Source organism: Paramacrobiotus metropolitanus, unplaced genomic scaffold (assembly GCF_019649055.1).
Source record: "Paramacrobiotus metropolitanus isolate TYO unplaced genomic scaffold, Prichtersi_v1.0 Parri_scaffold0000045, whole genome shotgun sequence".
In the NCBI taxonomy this organism is placed as follows: Eukaryota; Metazoa; Tardigrada; class Eutardigrada; order Parachela; family Macrobiotidae; genus Paramacrobiotus; species Paramacrobiotus metropolitanus.
Window position 1 is genome coordinate 246259 of NW_026570265.1, and position 21501 is coordinate 267759.

At 41.0% G+C, this 21501-nt stretch overlaps 2 protein-coding genes across 3 annotated transcripts; one reads left to right on the plus strand and one right to left on the minus strand.

Annotated features, from left to right (window-relative positions):
- Window positions 1-449: 449 nt before the first annotated feature.
- LOC129591171 (extended synaptotagmin-2-like) lies at window positions 450-4861 on the minus strand. The gene is made up of 6 exons (XM_055486719.1): window positions 3975-4861; window positions 2450-3090; window positions 2185-2360; window positions 1280-2129; window positions 1138-1210; window positions 450-1045 (listed from the first exon to the last, which is right to left on the minus strand). Exons 1-6 carry the CDS (start codon window positions 4371-4373, stop codon window positions 845-847), a joined length of 2340 nt encoding a protein of 779 aa, XP_055342694.1. The 5' UTR covers window positions 4374-4861; the 3' UTR covers window positions 450-844.
- A 2912-nt stretch (window positions 4862-7773) lies between these two features.
- Window positions 7774-18644, plus strand: LOC129591229 (1-phosphatidylinositol 4,5-bisphosphate phosphodiesterase beta-1-like). 2 transcript variants are annotated; one of them, XM_055486805.1, is made up of 13 exons: window positions 7774-7894; window positions 8551-8667; window positions 8737-9118; window positions 10854-11770; window positions 11867-11973; window positions 14080-14149; window positions 14224-15031; window positions 15098-15139; window positions 15674-15795; window positions 16155-16529; window positions 16869-17019; window positions 17084-18036; window positions 18274-18644. In XM_055486805.1, the coding sequence occupies exons 4-13, from the start codon at window positions 10877-10879 to the stop codon at window positions 18448-18450; spliced, it is 3699 nt and encodes a 1232-aa protein (XP_055342780.1). In that variant the 5' UTR covers window positions 7774-7894; window positions 8551-8667; window positions 8737-9118; window positions 10854-10876; the 3' UTR covers window positions 18451-18644. The 2 variants fall into 2 exon arrangements, with proteins under 2 accessions (XP_055342780.1, XP_055342779.1); XM_055486804.1 differs by lacking the exon at window positions 7774-7894 and adding an exon at window positions 8104-8374.
- Window positions 18645-21501: the final 2857 nt, after the last annotated feature.

Consider the following 21501-nt stretch of genomic DNA (forward strand, 5'->3'; position numbering starts at 1 on the left):
AACCGCGTATTCGTTCAGGTTTAATTTTAGATTACCAATTGTTAGCTTACGAACACTCGAATCCCTGTTTCGGGCCGTGGAAGGCAAAAATTTCAAAAAAATTGCAGTTTGCAAAATTGCAAATCGTGCTGTGGATAGGCCAAAATTTCACAGGCCAGTCGGCAAAACTTGCAAACGTTTACAAGCATAAAGAAGCATCCCGTCTGCAACAACTTCGTAGTCCTGCCGGATCGCCCGGTTAGCCTGATGATGGCCATTAAGACATTTTGTATTCCTGTTATCGCTCGCCGGATGTAACCGAGGTAGGTTCGCAAAAATCGCTGAATTTTTTGCTAGGGACCTGAAGCACCGGCCTATTTTATTTGTCTGTGTGTATGTATCGACTGCGAATACCTTGATTGTAACATGAAATCTCAAGAACACACCGAACCGAGCGTGTATAACAGAAGCACTCCTTGTGTAACTTTATTGACCGCGAAAATACAAGAATACAGCAATTTTAATCTAAGAAAGACCAAAAATATGTCACGACTACCGCAAATCATTAGAACTCAACACAATATAATTACGTGGACGAGTTTTATCCAGTATTGTAAGTACCGCAATAAAACCATTTTTAAAATTTCTCACTATTGAATTATCACCATTACTAACCAATAAGCAGCATAGCATATGCCAGTGCTATTCAAGCCACAATAAAAAGAGTGCGAATTGCGAAACCACAAATGCAGCCATCATTTCACCGCGGTTCGCTTGTACCGGTATGTGAGCACCATAAAATAAAAGATTATTTTCTTTTGCGGTTTGCAAAAAGCGTCAAGTGGAACCGGGAGCGCTGTAACCGTCACTTGGCATCCGCTTCTTCCAGAGTATACCAGTCGGTATGCGACGACACTCCAATAACATTCTCCAGTGAGACAATCGTTTGGACCACGGCATCCTTAGCGAATGGGCCACTCTTCGCTTTCACCTTCAGCTCCAAATAAGCTGTTTTCAGAAGCTGCTCATCGTCAATCGGGAAATCAAGAGTTTCCTCATAACTTTGCTGTAAAAAAAATACTCTTGAATAGTGCTGACTATCTAACGTAACCGGTATATAGACTGATATCCATTTGTTGCAGCAAAACGCACACACACCTGATCCGGATCGCCGATGAATTCCTTTGTGCGCCGCTTAGTTTTGGTCTGGCCAACATTGCAGGTGACCGACCTATAAACAATAATGTGGCAATTTCACGTTGAAGAATGACATTTCAGTTAACAGTAGGTGATAGCTTACACATAGTGAGCATTTCCGACATTGTGATTGCGCACCAGCTTGGAAATGTTGCGCACTTCATGGACAGCGACAAATAAAGCACGACGAGATTCACCCCAGCGCATAGTAAGCCGAGCAGCTGCCGATGTACTGTTTCGCTGTCGCAGTTCACTTTCCGCTTCCAGATCTACTGGCACTCGAACATTGCCAACACTTCCCCCGTCAAAATGATCATCTCCAGATCCAGCTCCTTCCTTGAATTCTTGAGCGGAAATGGGCGTACCCTCAGGCGGAGTGCGCTCTTTCGGCATCCGACCGGTGGCATCAGCATTGGCAGTAAGAGAAGGATTCAAGTCCATTTTTTGTGCGGTAGCCATCGCTTCCGGCAGAGATATGGCTTTTAGTAAACGGAGACGTAGATTCAAGCGCAGCTCACTATGAGGCCCAGAATTCTTTAGAGCAAATAAACCACTGGCATCCATATTATTTTTCTCAAGCAAGGACCGCAGGGGAACTTCTATCCAGCCAAGCTTTTTCGAGGATTTAGAATCCATGACTTCGAATTTGATCACATCACTTTTAGGGTCGGAAATCAGGAAAGATGTCTGTGATTCCCATACAGGGTCGTAAGTTCGTTTGGCCACAACGGTGGTGTAAGACTGCTTTCCGACAGTAGCGACACAGTACGGATGTGGCTCGGATGCGATCTTCTTTACATTTGGAAGAGCTGTTGCGCAGTCAATAAATACCATCAGCATGCACGATGACAAATGGGTACGATCACTTAACATGGTGGTTTCTCGAATGACTGAATTAATTAGGTTTGCTTCCGAAGACAGCCCTAACCAATATAATCGGACACGGATGTTTCCTAAAAAGCGCAACAGTTCAGTACAGAATAAACTATAAAGGGCACACGATTTTACCTGTTTCACAATCTTCCAAGCGGAACCACTTATCCACAGTTCCCTCTTTAACAATTGGAAACACATCCATCGTTAAACGCCCAAGGAAGTCGTCATTATTGCCTTTATCCTTGTCGAAAACTTCAATTTCCAAAGACTGACCGCTAGCCTGATCCACAATGAACTCAAAATATTCGCTGCAATTGGAAATTAGACATACATATAGCGTTTTAATCGTCCGTGCCCTATTCTGAAAAGTGTGTAAAACTGTCAATATCATTATTACCTCCAGTTGGGATTGATATTCTCCTTAATGACTTGAGTCTGAAAAATTTGAGCTCCAACCTTCACAACGCAATATGGGTCAGACTTTCCTTTTCCAATCAAACCGACATCCGCTCGCTCCAATTCCTGTGCTTCGGCAATAAAAACTCTCAAAACGCCATCAGGCGGAATAAACTTTAGGTCATATTTGGACAGATTTTGAATCAGTGGAATCGTAATTTTATTGGGCAAAACGGTAAAATAGTTTATTTGTTCTTGAACAACTTTGCGCATCAGTTCACTAAGGCCAGGAATATCCATAACATCAGCCAAATCCGTCAAATTAAAATCCACAGCCGGAGTACTCAGGAAGAAAGCAGTAATACCGCCAACAAACGGCATCTCCCGCACCAAAGGTTTGAAAATAATTCGCATTGTGCCCTGGAGAGTGATCTGATTAAAGCCAATCCTGAATTTACCAACACGGGCTTTCACTTCACAGTCGCCGGCATACAAAATCTGGGCATCCATAACGATTTCTCCGCGGGCAATATGCTCTTTGTAAACCTTCATGCCACCAACTCTAGGCGCTTCGTCTCCCATGGTAATGCGTTCAAACTCGAACTTCATAATTTTTGGCAAAGCGTTGTTAACAGCAGGTTCCTAAAAGCATAAGGGATTTGATAAATAAACGGTTACAAGTTCTAAACCTGATAAAATATAAGCATTTCCAATACGATGCGTCATTTCTCAAGCACGCGTCTTTGCACTGCCGGCATAATAATATGTATTACGCATGCCTACAAGAGTTTCACTAAACACGAGCGCCTGAAAAAGCAGACATTACAGGCGCCGGCTAATTAAAACTCACCAAAAATATACACACAACTCAGAACCCCTAACAATTAACGACCCTGGATTTCTTATTAAAAAAAGCGCAACTGCTTGAACAGCAGCGTTACCAGCAGTGTTTCTGCAAAGATCCCACCTGGAAAGGGAACACACAGCTATTCCTATTCGTATAATTATTATTATATGTATGTGTCCAAGTCAATTACAATGTATTATGTATATATCTGGATATTTGAAATTTTCGCATGCCTGATCTTCCATAATTATCTTTCATTTGTTTGGCCTTGTCAAGCGTACGTACATAATCCAGTGCATGCATATGATATAAGTACTTGAAAAAGAACAATTAAACTGAATCTGAAGTAAAAGCGGATGATTTCGAATACTACAGAGGGTGATATTAAAGAACAGGCACAATTTTCCACCAAAAAATCGATTATTTTATTAATATTATGACCACACCAACAAAAGAAACCGATCACCCACTGCTGCGCAATTAACTGAACGACAACATAAAACCTTGCGATGACGGACGTGAATACCGTATCTAATTGCAAATAACTTTCGTTACAAAGACTGACTTGTGAAATTGCGCATGTTTAGAACGGTTGCATTTACTTGTGATTTGTGATATTCACTTCAGTTATCCGTAGTTGAACACAATAAATTAATAGCAGCTGCAGGTACGTACTTACCATAATGCTGATGATGAGGTTCTGCAAGTAAAGATTCATAAACGGCCACAGCTGATGCATCATGCGGTTGAACCATTCCGCTCGTTCCTGATCAGGGAAGTACACCCAGCTGGGCAATTCCTCGACTCTATCCCGAATAAATTTTTGATCGTTATTCTGCAATCCATCATAAGCTCGCCGCATGTTCTGCGCTTTTTCTTTGCTTCGAATCGCAAGCCACCACATGAGTGCTCCCAGAAAAATCCACCACAAGCTGAACTGGGTTCGTCCAACAAACCATGCCAAGCACATAACAATGATCTGGCAAACGAAAGCAACTGCCGTGGCACTAAAGAATGGCAGCGAGGATAGTAACGGGAAGTTGAGTGGTATGTTCTCCATGACTTTTTTTGACGACATCTTGGCTATCGTAAGGACAACTGGCGTAAAGGGCAAAAAGAGGAATCTTCTGCAGTTTGCAAACTTAGACGCGACTGCAGCCAAACAACAATGAATTCCAGGCTGTGCATACAAATGACAGACGAGTGCTTTACATTCTGGTGTGATGCATTATTGTGCAAATCAACAAATGCAAGACCCCGGGCTTCATGGACTAGCGACGGGAAACAGCTAGCGCGGCAAAATGGCCCATGCGATCACGAAATGAACGAAATCATCTACTTAAGTCTTAATGTACAACATTTTAACAGAATGCGGCCTGAGCCGACAGACACTATAGGCGGAAGTAACGGAAACGATTATAAGTGCAACATATTTTTGTCTCCTAATTCAGAAAACCAGTTTTTAGTGGGCGGAAGGGCTCCCGTTCGATATGTGAATTGAATTTAAACACACGATGCTATCAGTTATAAATAAATATTGGTGTTTGTCACTGCCGGCAACTGCAACTTCGCAAACTGCAAACAAACAGAAGTTTTTAACTCAAACTACAGCACTTTACGTGCGTGATAGTCGATCGTACTTCGTAGGACGTATACTATAGTATAATACCAGGACAAGTACTGTACTTGCGTAAGTACAGTACTTTTGCATCATACGTATACCATCAGTCCAAGCTTTGCGCAGCATAATAAGATGAATAAACTCGATGTCTACAGATCAGCATTACCATTCATAAATCATGTGTAAACATCGAATTTAATAATCATTGCACAAGAAATTTTAAAACTCTCAACTAACAAGTAAATGCGTTACTGTTGAAAAATAAACCTTGCAGACATTAAAGTTGCTGTCACCACAATGTGACCACATATTGCAATTTCTGATAAATTTCCGGTAACAATATTTTGAAAGTTAATTAAATCATTAAAAAATGGTATGGCAGCGAGTTACACAGCATCCACAAACAAAGGCGATCGAATAATTAAAAAGATTTCGTCTAAATTCGCCGTTGGTGGTGATGTTCCCATTTTACCTATAAGGTCCTATATATACTCTGTAGATGCTGCGTTTTCTGTCACTTTTCTCGCTGGATTTCTAACCATACGCATAAGCTGATCAGATTCTGTTATGCATCGCGAAACATAGTGTGTTCGAGTCTGTTATTCGCATATTGTTCATAATGTACAGCCCTCAGCAGCAATTTCCTTACTTTAATTTCTTTAATTACTTTTAATAAATCTGGAAATTTTGCTCCTGCAAAGTGAGTAATAGTCATAGTCAAAAAGTAAAATCTACAAATATCTACAGATATGTTATCTACAGATATCTCGAATTAACATCCAGACCAATTCTTGAACAGATTCCGCAACACTTGCAGCTAAACCTTTTTACATAAAATTTCATTTACAAATGTGAAGTTCAGTGCTTTATTTCTAGTATTGTACTTGTACATATCGCTGATTTTTCGACATTTCGAATCTCAGGTGTACTGCATTAAACGCTAATTATAACCTTTGCAGTTATCTGCAATTAGCGTTTTATGAGCCGCTGTCTGTTATAGAGACTTCCTCAACCGGTTGATGCCGTTTCTGTTTCTAATAATCATCTAATATCATCTCTAATACTAACTCTACTACGATCATGTCTAATGCTCTATTATCTCTAATACTAACTCTACTCTACGTACGATACTAACTCTACGTATCTGCAATCGCTTTTATGATAGGCGGTATTTTTGTTTAATTGCTTCAATCTGCTTGTACAATTCTAGTAATTATAACAGTGAATAAATACTTAAACCCTATTAATCATTTCCATGCTAGTGCCAACTTGTATGCATGCCTAATCATTTGCTTTCTTCCATGTCAATGCTCATTTCCCACGTACGTACTCCATGGAATCAGTTTAGCCTCAAATCCCTCAACGAATGCTCACCCGTCTTCCGGACATGAATGACCCTTGACTTTACCCGCATTCGGCTCTACATCTCCTACATACACCGTTGCGATCCCACCGATTCCCACGCCACATATCAGTCATATGTATTCGCATTCTGCACCTAACTTCGGATCCTTCCTGAATTCGCAATTAGCACCCACCCTATCCGTTACAACCGTTATTTTGTCAATTGTCAAAAATCATATGCAGCAGCACAAATTGTCCGTTTGTCTGAATATGATCTCTCGTATTCGCATATCTTTCAATTCGGTCATTTGGGCCTTTTCTTCCGCTCCGGGTTGGGGGTTGCGTTCCGTTTGGGGGTGTCCGGCGCTTTGGACAAATTAATCTTTCTACTTCGTTTCATTTCTTCTCTACCCATTCCTTCTTACACTATCGCAATGCTTCGGGCTGCCGTTGCTGTATCCTTCTATGGTTTTCTTCGCGTTTCTGAGTTCTGTGCACCCAAACAGACTGCCATTTCTATGTCAACTCTTCTCAGATCTAACGTAGTTATTTCAGAGCATGGTCTTCTGCTGACTCTAAAGGTTTCGAAGTCTTCTCAATTCGCTCCTGTAACAGTTCTGCTCCCTAGTGTGCGCAGTGAAACTTGTCCAGTTCTTCATTGTCGTAACTACTTATTTTTTTTCGAGATCGCTTTCATACTTCCGCGACGCCTTTCTTTATGTTTCATGATGGAGTTTTCCTAACTCGTCAGTACCTGTCCACATTATTTAAGAAATGCCTTGCCCCTGCATACTCTTGCCATTCCATTAGAATCGGCGCTGCAACTACAACAGCCATCGCCGGAATCCCAGCGGATCAGATTCGCATGCTTGGGTGCTGGTCAAGCGATGCAGTTAATCGTTATATTCAGTCTGATACTCTCCTTATTTCAAAATTGCTGTACATGTCATCTGTACTGGTGGTTTAATTTTTCAGTAAACTGGTCGTGATTTGTTCGGTTCCGCTCCGGGTTTGGGGGTTCCGCGCCGCCCGGTGTAAACGCTTTATATATTAAAAGCAGCATGCGGGAAAAGATGGCAAACAGAATTCAATAATCTATGCTGTACGCTGTAAACTACAATAGCCTATTCCCTAAACTTCTATCTATCTATATATATTTCAAGGTAAATATATTTCAAGGTCTTTTTTTAATTTCTACAGACTTGCTACAGATTTGATTTAAGTTGATTGCATAAATGGTCGCATTTGAAGTTCCAAAATCTTCCACCGGAAAGCAAAACCAACGTAATGTACGTGTTCTATAATTCTGCAAGTTTGAAATTTGGCTAGCTATAGCTTGGGTAGTATCCAGTCTTCATAATGACTATTGTACTGTATCTACCTACATACGTATACTGCAAACCATACAGTAATTGGGTGTTAACAACGGTTTTTTAAGTTTTAAACTTTATAACTGCTGTGCTGCGTTGTCTAGGGTACTCTTTTGATTTGCGGTTGCCTAATGGTAAGCCTCTTTTTCGAAAATATTTTTATTACTGCAAAACTTTGACTTGTTGCTTCCGATCGTTGGCAAGTGTTCAGCCATATAGAACTGTTAAAACAAGTGTTTTTAGCAAAAGTGTCCTTATTTGCAGGTAATCAATATCATACAACTCTGTTCAGCTGTTGTACTGTTGGAATTGTAATTCTGTTATCAAAAAAATAATTACTTGTAGTTGTAATAATACTTGATAGTTTCAAGCGAAAACGCCGGTTCGCTTTGCTTTGCAATCTTGATTATCTGATACTAGTACAGTAATTATTACTTAGTACTTACTATAATTATATAATATGTTGTGATAATTATGTCTTAACAATCTTAATAATATTTTATTAGAAGTACTACTCTTTTGCGGTACTGTTTTCTCCTGATTTCATTTCTGTAGACAAAACATTATACAAAGAGTCACTCAGTCACAGACGTACAATACTTGCAGTTGCAGACTCCAGTGACATTTTTTTCTTGTCTTGAATCTCGATGCCCCAATCCGCAGCAGCAGAGGGTTATTTGCGTGACGTGATTATTTGGTTTGCATTTCGACGTGTTTATCAGTTTATGATTATGGACCTCCTCTGTATGTCCCGTAAATAACCATGTTTAGTCAGGGTAGTAATTAATTTTAGCACAGTAGTGATTATACTTACTTTTATTATCATATTCAGATTTTTCTACAATTATAACTGAATTTAATGACACCAGAAGTGACTGGTTCAACCTAGACTTTTAAAACATTCGAAAACTTTAAAGCAGCCCAAGGATTGGTGTTTGGAGATCGGTAGAAGTGCGCGACCATCTGGGAAATTGTTACAGTTCCCGTCGGAATCCAGTGTGGCAGGCGCACATTATTGTGCCGTTTGCAGCCCGCAGGTAAGTGAATGTGTACACTAGGAATGTGGTATTACAGCTGTGTGAACAGTTGTTGCGTGTATTTGATAGGCCCTAAAGATGACGTTATGAATCTGATGACAAATTCCTGTTGCCTGCGATCTGGAGCTACGCTGCAGCCTGCAAGTGTTCCCGCTGGCATTGTGGTCCATTCTGAGCGATTATAATAACGGCAAAATTATCCAGTCGATACAACTTAATTCTTGTTGCGGTTTACAAATTCAGAAATATTGTCACCGAAAGATGTGCCATGTTGGATGTGGAATTGGTGTTCCATCTTTGTTTAACTCTAAATTCTGAATTGCGTAAAGGATATGGGCATGTCTCTGGTATCTGGAGTTGGATTTAGGATACAGATCGTGCGCGCGGAAATCGGACGAAGAAAATTGTGCGGGTTGATGAACTGCAGAATTCGTGGACTGAGATACTGAAGGTATGCTGTTCTTGTTATTATTGACTTTATCTATCGAAGTTCTTCAACAGTTTTTTGCATATATTTTGCTAGATAATGCTAGATACTGCTTTGTATCCATTACGCATTAGTGTACCGTGTTTGTAAACAAGCTGACATCGCTGAATCTGAATTTGTTGAATTTTATAGTTCTAGCGTAATGTTTGCTTAAACACAGTTGCGCGGTATTCTTTCATGTACGGTAAGCTGCATTGTATTCGCGAAGAAATCAAAAATGCCACAACGAACGCGAACTATCAGCTGCGGTATTTGATACTTTGCTGCGATTACTACTTCAGTTGTTTTATGATCAGCCGTAGTTATGTATTTACCTATTAGGCAAATTCGAATATTCGTTATTGTACAGTTGTAAGCAAAATGTCTGATGAATGAAAACACTATACAGCATCCATCATGGCTAAAAAAACGCGGTTTCGAAAGCTATCAAGCACGAGGGAAGTAGTTGCTGATCTGGCTTTTTTGCAGTCAACTTACCACTGCAACTAGAATTAAAGGTATCGATTCCGATGGTTAGGATAGTTCTTGCGATATATATATGGAAGACACTAATAATTTTATATCTCGTTAAACCTATGGTGGCATAACTGTCCGAGCGGTACCGTCGTGCAGTAGTAACATATCTATCAGCATTCCCAGAACCTTTTCCCAGTTTTCTCGTGAAATTTTTCGCAGTTGTTTTTGTTGATGCGGCACGTGTTTTGCGCTGCCATAGCTTAAAGCGGCTAAAACTTTTGTCGGTTTTTTTGCCTATAGCGCTCTGTAAGTTTCCCAGGGTTACATACTTTGTAGTTTGTACCATTTGTTTGTCAATAACCATTACTTATATAGGAAAACTCCACTTGATTTCAGTTGAAAAGTTTTTAGAGAAGGTTACATTTACAAAATAACTTAATTAACTTGTCGATTAATGTTCATGAATAGTTCCTTTCATATTTTACTGGTGTGTTTAATAAGAGTTCGCCTTACTCGCGTAAAATGCTTTAAAATACGTGGAGCATCGCATCGGTGCGTTATTACTTGATAAGTAAGTGTCCTAATAAAATTTGCTAAAATAATTTTGCTTATTCAGCTGAATGCAGGGTCGGTGTTTCTTTTTTCTAGATAGACTCGGTTATCACTCTACCACCAGCTGTACTTACATGTATCTGTAGAAGTATACGAGCACAACTACCCGTTGCTTACTTTTATAAGCTTCCGTGCGCTTAATACATATCTAGGCGGGTATGGTTGTAGAACGGTGCGTTCATACAATATTTTGCTATGCCCTTTTTCAACAAAAATGCTGACGTTGATAAAATCGTCGCCTGCCTTTCGGATCTAATGTGTACATTTCCTGTGGTGATTTTGTTTTCGTGTTCCCCACTCATTCTTAATGCACAACTTTACTGATATTTGGCAATCTGTAGTGATTTTCGCTTTCATGTGCCACAAATTGGGCGTATTTTGTGATAAAAGCAGTTAAAGAACAGGAGGCTCTGGCATGCTCGGCTGTGCTTTTGATAAAATAGGTTGCAGTACATTAGTGGTGTACGTTGTCATAGCCAAGTCAAGTACGCGCGAGGATATCGATTTTTTATAGTCACCGTAATAACTCGACTGCAGGAGGCATTCCAACATGAAGTTCATGGTCATTTATTCGTCTTGTGCGCATGTGCAGTGGGAATTTTTTATCCGACTACAATGTACATATTTGTAGATTGCGCAAAGTAGTGCTCCAGGATGCCGGCCACTGTTCCGGTACACGAGAAAAACTTTGTGAAAGATCTCGTGGTTCCACCACAGTTGCAGGGATGTAAAGCGTTGAAATATGAAGAAAACGGCCTGCAGGTTATACCGGTAACCATTGCTGTCGATCCGAATTGTTTCTACTTTTTCTGGACAGATCAGCATCGCAAATCTGAATGTTTGGAATTATCATCGGTTCGTGATACTCGGATTGGCGAAAAAAAGGCCAGATTACCGCGTGATCCGAAGTTGCTACAGCTCTGCCTAATCGGTAATGCGACCGATCGGGAGACACCGCTGGAGGAAAAGTGTATGACCATTGTCTGTGGGAACAACTATGTTGATCTCAGATTTGTTAGTTTTATCTTTGCCAAGCGTTCTGAAGCTCACTTCTGGACAACTGAATTGTTCCAGCTGGCCTATAATTATAAAACACAGAATCTGGGTTTGGAACGAACGCTTTTGAAAATCTATACAAAATTAAAAATAACTTCCTCACCCGATATTCGTATCTCAGTGAAGGATATAATACAGTATTTTTATGCGGACAAAGATGATCGCAAACGATGCGAAAAGGCCTTGGAATCCCATAAAAATGATCCCATATTACTGGAAAAATTTCAGTTTAAGGATTTCTTGCGGCTGTACTCACAGATTGTGCCCCGTCCTGATTTGGAGAACATCTTTGCTGAATGTATCGCCCAATTTGGCAACAAGAACGCTAAAGTCTTAACTGCGGAACAATTGAAGAATTTTCTCAATCGCTCTCAACGTGATCCGCGTTTAAATGAAATCCTGCATCCTCACGCCACGATAGAGACGGCGCGTGCTCTGATTGATAAATATGAGCCACATGAATCCTTTAAGCAGGAATATCAGCTTTCGTTGGTTAGTGGACAAGCGCAGTGTGCACACACGCTGGATACTTTTGATTTTCGCTAATTTGGCCACTTGTTTGTTCTATGAATATTTTTTCGCATTTAGGACGGATTTATCCGGTTCCTTATGAGTGACTCCAATGCGATTATCTCCTCCACATGCTACACACTACATCAAGACATGAGCCAGCCTTTATCCCATTACATGATCAAGTAAGTTGGGATCAAGTATTCTACAAAATATTTACGAATTACCGCTAAGAATGTCTTAAGTGCCGAGTCAGTTTTCATATTGCTTGGAGCGTTTATTTCATGCGATAAAGCGAGCAGCGCGATGTTATACACTTAGCTGCTTTATTCGACAAAAGCCAAGCGCTTTTTTGACACTTATAGGTATTTGAAAAATTTTTGTTCCAGAATTGTGGAAAGCGTATTGACGCGGTATTGTTATCATAAATAATTTATGAACTGTGATGAAGAATTTGTCTTATGGGTAAAAATGTTTGTTTAAACAACATTGTGCCGTGCAACATGTATTTTATATTCGTATTTTCAACATTTGAACATAATAATAATTTATAATAGTAGAATACAGTGTTGTCTTTATTATGTGTCATTAAGGCTGCCCGATTGGTTTATCCCGTAACTAAATCTTGTGTATTTATTCAGCTTCCTGTTATAAACTGACAGCTACAGTGCTATAGTGTCATCTGTTCGTGAATTCAATTTTTGTCCGCTGTCTGCGATCAGAATTTTGTCTAGCCAGGCGCTAAAAGTAGTCAGATTGATTACATTAGTTTGCGCCTTGAGCGCGTTGAAGATTTTGGCTTACGTTATATCATAAGCTACTGCAATAGTAAGGGTTGTTTTTGGAAGTCTACCGGGAGAATAGTCCTGATTTCCGCGAAATCGAAATTCATTTCCTAGGCTAACTTATCTGTTTGAGTAGTTTGCGTAATTCAAAATACCATCTTGTGTTCCGTAATGCCAGAGAAAATATTGCTGCATGGTAGTGCATACCACTTCACCTTCTGTTGGGTTGGTATGAATGGCGGGAAAAAGAGATGGCTAACACTGGTTAGCTTAATGGATCGATTAGGTGCACGTATTCTCCGTGTTCATCCCGATCAGCCCCTTTCAGTGGTTTCGTGACTTTAATATCTATGATTTCGACAATTATGTAATACGAGACCGAGTATGATCGACATAATTAGACTTTCCAAGTTGACAGGATGGCGTGTCAGACGTGATGGGTGTGCGATTGAGATTGAAGATAGTAAATCGGGAACTGCGGTTTGCAGTTTCGTCATAAAAAATACTACAAACCCACAACCTATTTGTTTTTTGAAGTATCGTTTTATGAGTGTGCTGTGAGCTGTCAAAGTCGTGTCAAAGTCGTGTCGGATTTTCTCTAGCGATTTATTCCTGTTGCGGCCTTTATATGTGGATAATACCTAGTTTCGAAAGCAGTGCCACTGTAGTTTAGTTCAATTAGTTGACATTGGCATGTTTAGGGTACACAGTGCTATTAGAATTGCGGTCGGTTTGAAATATTTATTCCCCCCGATAACGTGGGGAAATATTTTTCTGCTAACATTTCATTGACGGGGCAGACTGCAAAAAATTTCGATTGTTTTTACCTAAAGAGATTAATTTTTAATAAAACGGACGCCTCGAGTTTGTTTCCTAGAACAATGGTACTAACTTTTGCCGCGTTCCTTAAAGCATAAACTACAGCTGCAGTTCGAGTGTACTCTATTAGAATACAACGTGCATATTGTAGTTAGAAAAACGGAACCCAAACTCTTGGCGCATAATGTATAGGAGTGATCTGTAATCATGCGTGCGAATCCGAAAAGGGCCTAAAGGGAATGACGTGATAAGGAGTGTTCATATCCTAAATAGGAATAAAAATTGACAGTAGTTGTTTTCCCGTTCATTGCACATCATGGTCTGTTGCGCATTTGATAAATCTGCATATGGCTTATTAAGCCGTTATCCAGAAATTCTGCCTTATCCACAATTTGCGAGTGACAAAGTTGTCTTCGAACGTGCTGCTTTAGCTGGTTTTTGGCGGTTCTGCTGGGCCATCTTGTGAATCAAATCAGTATTCAGCGCCAGAGCTTGATGTTTGTACTTTTGCGGGGTTGACTGATCACCACAATAATAAGTACTTTAATTTCCGCTGTGCAATCAGATTGTCCTTTGGAAGTTTAGTGCACCGTTGCATAGCAGAAACAGAGCCAATGAACGTGCACACCCATATCATGCTCGAATGCCGGCTGATTTCTTTTTCTCTTCATTTGTGGTGTTTTTCAGCTCTTCACACAATACGTATCTCCTGGGAGCACAGATCAAAGGGAAGAGCTCGGCGGAAATGTATCGGCAGGTTGTATTTATTTATTCTGCTTGCCGCTTTGCTTTGGCCTACGTGATTTGACCTCGATTTGCACTGTTAAATAGTCTCTACTGTCGGGCTGCCGTTGTGTGGAACTGGATTGCTGGAACGGGGAGGACGGTGAGCCAATCATCACACATGGTCGTACATTGACCATTCCTATCAGCATTAAAGAAGCTTTGGAAGCCATTGCCGATTATGCCTTTAAGACGTCAGATTATCCGGTGATCTTATCTTTGGAAAATCGCTGCTCCGCCCAACTCCAGGACAAATTGGCCCGTTACCTTAAACGGGCGTTCGGTAGTGCACTTCTGGACAAAGCCGTGCCCAATCACCCCTTAGACGCCGGTACTTGCCTGCCGTCACCGGAATCGCTAAGAAATAAAATCTTGATTAAAAATAAGAAGAAAGCTCCCACCGTCGGCTCCAGTGTGAATTTCCCTTCCGTTACGGGGGATCCGCGCACTCCCGAAGATCCTATCGCCAACAATGATTCCGATACGGACGACGAGAGCGATGAAGTGGAGGGCAACATACCGGACAGTCTGCCGGCTGACCCCGAGGCTGAGGTCAGCGACGCGGTCCCCGTGGAGCAGGCGCCGGTTGTCGCTGCCGTGGTGCCTATGGTGGAGACGGAACTGAGCGCTCTCGTTGTATACGTACAGCCAACCCGTTTTGACTCCTTCGAAGCGGCCAAAAAGCGAAATCGTGGTTATGAATGTGTTAGCCTGGTTGAAGACCGGGCTATGATGCTCTTGAAAAAAGACCCGGTGCAGTTTATTGATTTCAACAAGCGTCAGTTAACACGCATATATCCGAACGCTACACGGGTAAAATCGACTAATTTCCTGCCATTTTTCTTTTGGAGCTCAGGTATAGCAGCAACAGTCTCTCTATTTATTGGTTTTACTCTGTAATCTGTACCCTGGATTTTCACAGGCTGCCAACTCGTGGCACTCAATGTGCAGACGCCCGATTTAGGTGAGCGAAGCGATATTTAAATGTGCCGGAAATATTTTGATTATTGGAGTAATAAATTTTTTGATAAGATATCTCAGGATTTTTCAATATATTATACCGGTAAACATGGCTCTCGCATCAGTTTATGCACAATTGCTAATAGACGCTTTTAGTGTTATTTGTTCAGCTGTCGGTACCAGGATTAACCAATTAAATTGTTAAGGCAGTGGAAATGAATCGATTTTTTAATGGGATGTACTTAATTTGTTTGTTCGAAGAATGTTCAAAGGACGAAACTAATAAGTATACGTAAAGCACAAGTACGCAAATGCCGCCTGCTCCGATTGTTTGGTAGTAGCTGACTAGCTGCCAGCTTGGCTTTCGAGCAGACGTGCACGTAAGGACATTTGCGTGTGGAATGATGAAATGGAAGTATTTTCTTGAGATTTTCGTTTCTCGGAAAGTAGTTGTAATTATTTTGGAAGGATCACGTGGAACGCGTCCTCATGAGAATAAACACCGCCGGGAAATTTGCTCACTGAGCATGATTTGTAGGCATGCAACTTAACACGGCTGTTTTCGAGTTCAACGGCTTGACGGGATACATTCTCAAGCCGGAATTAATGCGCCGGAAGGACCGCACATTGGATCCGTTTACAGAATCGCATTTGGATGGGGTAAAAGATTTATTTAACTTTTGTTAACAGATAACTGGGTATATTTATATGTGTGCATTTATGAATGCATGCAGATGAATTATACAGCTGTGACGAAAAAGGCGGCTTTGAGTGGTGTAAAATTCTATTAATTTCGAATCACTGAAACCTTTGTAGCGTTTATTGATATTGTTAATTCCGAAATATACTTCGAAGTAGGGGATAATAGGCAAAATAATTTTTGTACATGTATAATTATTTACAACCCAGCTCTGACTGAGTTACATTTACGGATTTTATAGTGGTTTGTTTTCGGTCGAAATATCGTTATAAAATATGCTCTGTGTCGTACTGTTAACAGTGTTATTTTGCCGCGATAGGTTGTTCCTGCATCGCTTTCTGTACGCGTTATAAGCGGGCTGATGCTCAGTTTTAAGCGGATATCAACCTTCGCTGAGGTGGATCTGTACGGGATATTTGGTGACATAAAAAAGAAGGATCACCGCACTAGGACTTGTTTGAACAACGGCATGAATCCTCAATATGATCAAGTCAATCAACCTTTTGTCTTCCGCGTTACGCTTCCGGAGATGGCCTACTTGCGGATATCCGTTCGTGAGGAGAGGACATCACGCCTGATTGGGCACATTCTCCTGCCCGTAAATCAAATTCGCCCTGGATACCGTCATGTCGTTTTGAGGAACGAGATTGGCCAGACTCTGTCCGCTACAGTGTTCATTTTTGTCGAAGTCAAGGTACGTAAAATGCAGTAAAATATATAGTATGGTGGGTTTTGTAGAGCTTATAAAATATTTTGATGTCAGTACTTTATTTGAGAGCGCATGGCTTGATCCTTGTGATCTGTGCACATTTAATTTGATCGATTTTAGTAGAATGAAGACAACATATAAGTTTATCAAGTAAATAGTTTTTGTGATGATTATTATAAACGATACTTGTATTCTTGTTGGTATTCGCTGTATTTATAGGCAACGTTTATACGCTGACATAAATTTCATATTGTACTTCCTTCTGTTCAGTGTAATGAAGACGCTGTATGTCAAATGTGGTATGTCAACCGCGTATCGCTGCAGGACTATATTCCCACATATCAAATTGATCTGGCCAATGCCCTGGAGAATCCAATTCGTCATCAGACCGAGCACGATCGCAGGCAGAAGCTGGATGAACTGCTAGGGGATGATGATCAGGAAGATCTTGTCAATGATCCCGATGCCGTTAACAGTAAGTGCCTGCAGGTTTGAAATGTTCAGACTTTGCAGTGATGATAATTTAATCTACTCTGTAGATGGTGTGCCGCGTGTACCTCCGCCGGGCAGAGCGTCGCCCTTGCCGAGCGCAAGAGTACCGTCCCACAGCGGCAGCCAGAACAGTCAGAATGGCTCGCCGCTGTCGACTGGCCGACCGCCGTCGTCTTTAGCGCCATCTCAGGGAGTCACCCGGCCTCCTAGTGCTATCAAGCTGCCCACGGTGGACAGTAATAATAAACTGTCAGGCAGTAATACGCCCGGCACACCGGGTCCGAAGCGGGCATCCCTTGTCCCGGAAAATCCCGATGATCTCAAAGCACACCAACGACTCCAAGGTGTCCGTGCACCTACACTGGAGGAAGTCAAAAAACAAAGCAAAAGCCTGCAAAAGCTGGTGACGAAGCAGGATAAGGAAGTGGAAGCCCTACAGAAAAAGTATGTTAGCAGCGTGAGAAAGTTAGAAGACGGACAGGCCAAAGAGCATGAGAAATTAGTTCTGGATCAGGAGAAATCTCGTGCCAATGTAGAAAAGAGGAAACTGAAGAATTCTGCGGCTAATCTGCTACCGACGGATATGGAAAAAGATGTGGATGAGTTGATTAGGCAACACGAGTCTCAGCGATGGTTGCACTTAAAGAAGCAAGCCGAACAGATGGCCGCGCTCAAACGTGATCATTTTGCCAAAGAAAACGAGATCAACCGGAAATACCACGAACTGTTCTATCAGACGCTGGAGGAAGAGCTCCAACAGCAGCAGATAACGTTGAATGAACAGCTGAAAACTGTCAATACTGTTAATGTCAACGAAATGCTAAAAAAGCTTAGTGAGCAGGCGTCCAAAGAACTTCACGATTTGAAAAAGAATCGCAGTAATCAGACCCAGCTGGATCAGAGTCGCGATGACCTGAAACAAAAAAATGTGCGACAAGGTGTTGCCATTGGAAAAAAGTATGAAACAATGTACGAAGACAGGAAGAAGACTCTTTCAGAGGTGAGTTTTCACTAAATCAGCAAGAAAAATTTTCAATCTGCAGTGGACATATAATTTAATGTTTGCCATAATATATTTTGTGATATGGATTATTTTTATGGCAACAGATTCCTGAAGTTCTTTTGGTATGTGTACAGATACGAACGATAATAATAAGCTCGGGCAATAAATAACTGATAATAGCGTACAGAAATAGTTTGTATAACTATGTACGTTGTACTTTTTTGTACACAACAGGAGATGGACGTGATATTGCATCAAATGAAACGAGAAAAAGTCCAGGTCGAAGACGATTTGGATAGGAAGTTCAATGAAAAATGCCAAAAACTGGAGGATGAGTTGACACACTCCCTGCCGAATCGCCATATGGGTGATGGTGATAGTAGCCGTTCTAATACGGCACTGAAGTCGTGATAGCCTGTGTTTGTTGTCGTTTACAAATTCGGTGATCAGATAAGAAAAGTTGTATATTTATTTGATGTCTTTGTTTTTTTGTATGGTTACAAAACAGTCATTCCTGTGCAAAGTTTTAACTGGTTTATTACTGTCTGGTTTAATTTACCTGGTGTATAATTGTTTGGAATGATAACAAAGAAAATGGTTACGAACTTAGATTAGCACTGTGTTATATATGCGATGTTAGGTAGTAGGTAGTGTCACTACTAGGTACAGTACATACTTAATATTTCTACAGATAGAAGGTAGCCTCGCGCATTCGGGCCCGGCACTTACTAATAACTACTTCTTTACTTTCTAATCATTTGAAGATATGTATCTGTACTTACTAATTTGAATTTACACATTTCTGTGCAGATGTATGAGTGGGACCAGTTAGTAAAACTTGTTTTAATGGCAGGAACGATTTCCAGGTCGCCAGCCACTTTGATTATCAAGGAAATAGATCTATATTATGATCTGCCGCCCCGTGGAACTTGGCTAGAAAAAACCGCTGAACAAATTAAAAAACCGATTTCACCATTAAACTCAGCATGTTCCAAAAGGGTTGCACATGCATTTTGTTTTCAAAAATATCTGCCCTGAGACCATCGCTCGGATGCCGGCACCGGTGCAGGCATGAGTTCAAGGTGACCTTGAAAGATCCTTTAAAAACCGTTGCGTGGAGTAATTATTAGTATTTAAAAATACAGAGTAGTGAAGAACAAAACTGAATTTTGTCAGTCTTCTTCAATCCGACTTCAAGACCGAAATTCTTCAAATTTTGCATGTAAACGCACATACAAATAAAGATCGTTTTGACATCGAGCCAGAGTGGTTGGAAAAAATGGTGCAGAGTGGGTTCGGTGTAAAAACTATCATTATAATAATGTGGATTTACGTGAAGATTAGAATGATTTATAATGATTTATAATGAGACTGATATGATTTATAATGAGACTTTAGGTACACCTGAAAACATCTAAACGTTTTGGAATTTTGATTCACCCATAACTTTCCAACCGGATGTTGTGCGCGCAAACGGATTTCACGCCTACGTATACGGCGGTATACCCATCTTTTGGACAAAATACGAGTATCATAAAGTAATGCAAAATACTGAAAATAGTGATCTGGAGTGCGCGACAGCGAAAGTTCCCGCGGTTTTACACGAATTTGGTGCCACGTACCGGGCCAAATCCCTTAAACATGTCATTTAAAGCAGTTAGTAAGAGAACCCGCCTTACGTGAAAATCAGCAAATCCAGTGACCGAACTGATTGAATGATCGAACTACCACCACTGTTCAGTGAAACGAGCTCTCTAGGGGAGTGAGTGACGGATTACTACCACTGTCCAGTTATCAGTTCGCTAGGTGATTGAGTGTCCGAACTACCACTCCTGTCCCAAGCAAAGAGCCGCCTAAGCGAGCGAGTGACCAATTGCACGAAAGCGATAATTTTTTTAAAAAATTTTAATAAATTTACAGTTTATTTTTGGGCCATTCAATTTCGCCGAAATTATAAAATGTTTACCTAATCAAAATCATTTGAATAAACTGGCAGTGGAGTGTGCACCCCAAAAAACGCGGAGACGAATCCGTAGCTGTTTCGAAGAAAGATCCGAAGAAGCCCTGGTCAGTTCTAATATAGCACTTGAGCTGTCGAGTGAACAGAACCGCGCAAAGGGTCACACTATCCACTGACCAAACATTCCCAATACCGGGAAGCCTTTGTGACCGCATGTTGTCGGTAGTCACAGGACCTGGAGTTAGCGTTAGTGATTTTCAGTTCAGATAAGATCGGAACCGTTACTACTGCCCAGCTCAGTGATAACACTAGCACTGTAGCTGACGCCCTGTCGATGAACAGACCCGTGTAAAGGCTCACTCGCCTATCCACCTACAAAGACTACTGAAAAAAGGAAACGGTCGCCATTGTCCAAGATAAAAAATTTTACTACTGCCCTTTGTCAATACTATACGATACCAGTGTCCACCAACAGCCCATACCAATATTTAGGGATCACTGATCAGGGCTGCTGAGTGAACGGACTTATACACGACCTGCTATTAATACCACTGTTCGGTAATTAGGTCCCCGTCCATGTGATCACTGTCGCTCGTTATACTGTGGATCGACCGGCGTTCAGTGCTGCCAACTGAACGGAAGTATTAAAAGATTTACACAGGTCTAGCCCACTGAATAACGAGGCAAGACCAATTTTATTCCACGATCAAAAATTATTATGTTCTTAACAATTAGCGGAACAGTTACTAGATATTTAGCACCGCTCCTATATTATAGTGGTGCTACTAAAAATTTTGTATTACAATAAGTCATGAACCGATCAGCTATTAATGTTTCATGATTAGAGTAGGCTACGAACCGAAGACAATGCGTAATCCTAAAAACGTTCAGTAAACGAGGCGAAGCCGAAGCCGTTTCTTAACAAGAAACAAACTTGAAAAATAAATAAATCTACAACAACCATTGTTATTCAAGAAATTGAGTGTAGACCACAAGAGCATCTGAGGCGAAGCCGAAGATGACTCTTGTTATATAGATATTGTAACAGTGGCCTATCTGGCTACTGTTCTAGTGGGGTGGCGATCAGCCTTTACCACGATTAAACGGCTGTTGGTGTGAAAGGTGGCACGAACGGCAACGATGCGGTCGTGGACGCTCTTAACTGATGTTACACAATTACACAGGTGGCTCCGATTGGGATGACACAGGTTCATCCCAAGCGGTCAACACAACAACGTAACTCAAGGCATGTTTAATGACAAGGCGTTCAAGAAACGGAGCAAGGTTGTAAGCAAGGTTTCAGCAAGAGAAACAATCAAGTAGATGCAAGCTGTAGCAAGCTGAGCACAAGACTGAATTCTAGAAGTTCATGAGAAAGGAAACTAGCCGGTAAAGTGGACAAATTCATAACGCGATGGAATGATTCATCATAACTGGGCGGTCTTATCGTTCGTACAAATACTTTCGCTACAATATTGCGATATGCAGGTCGGCTTGCCCTT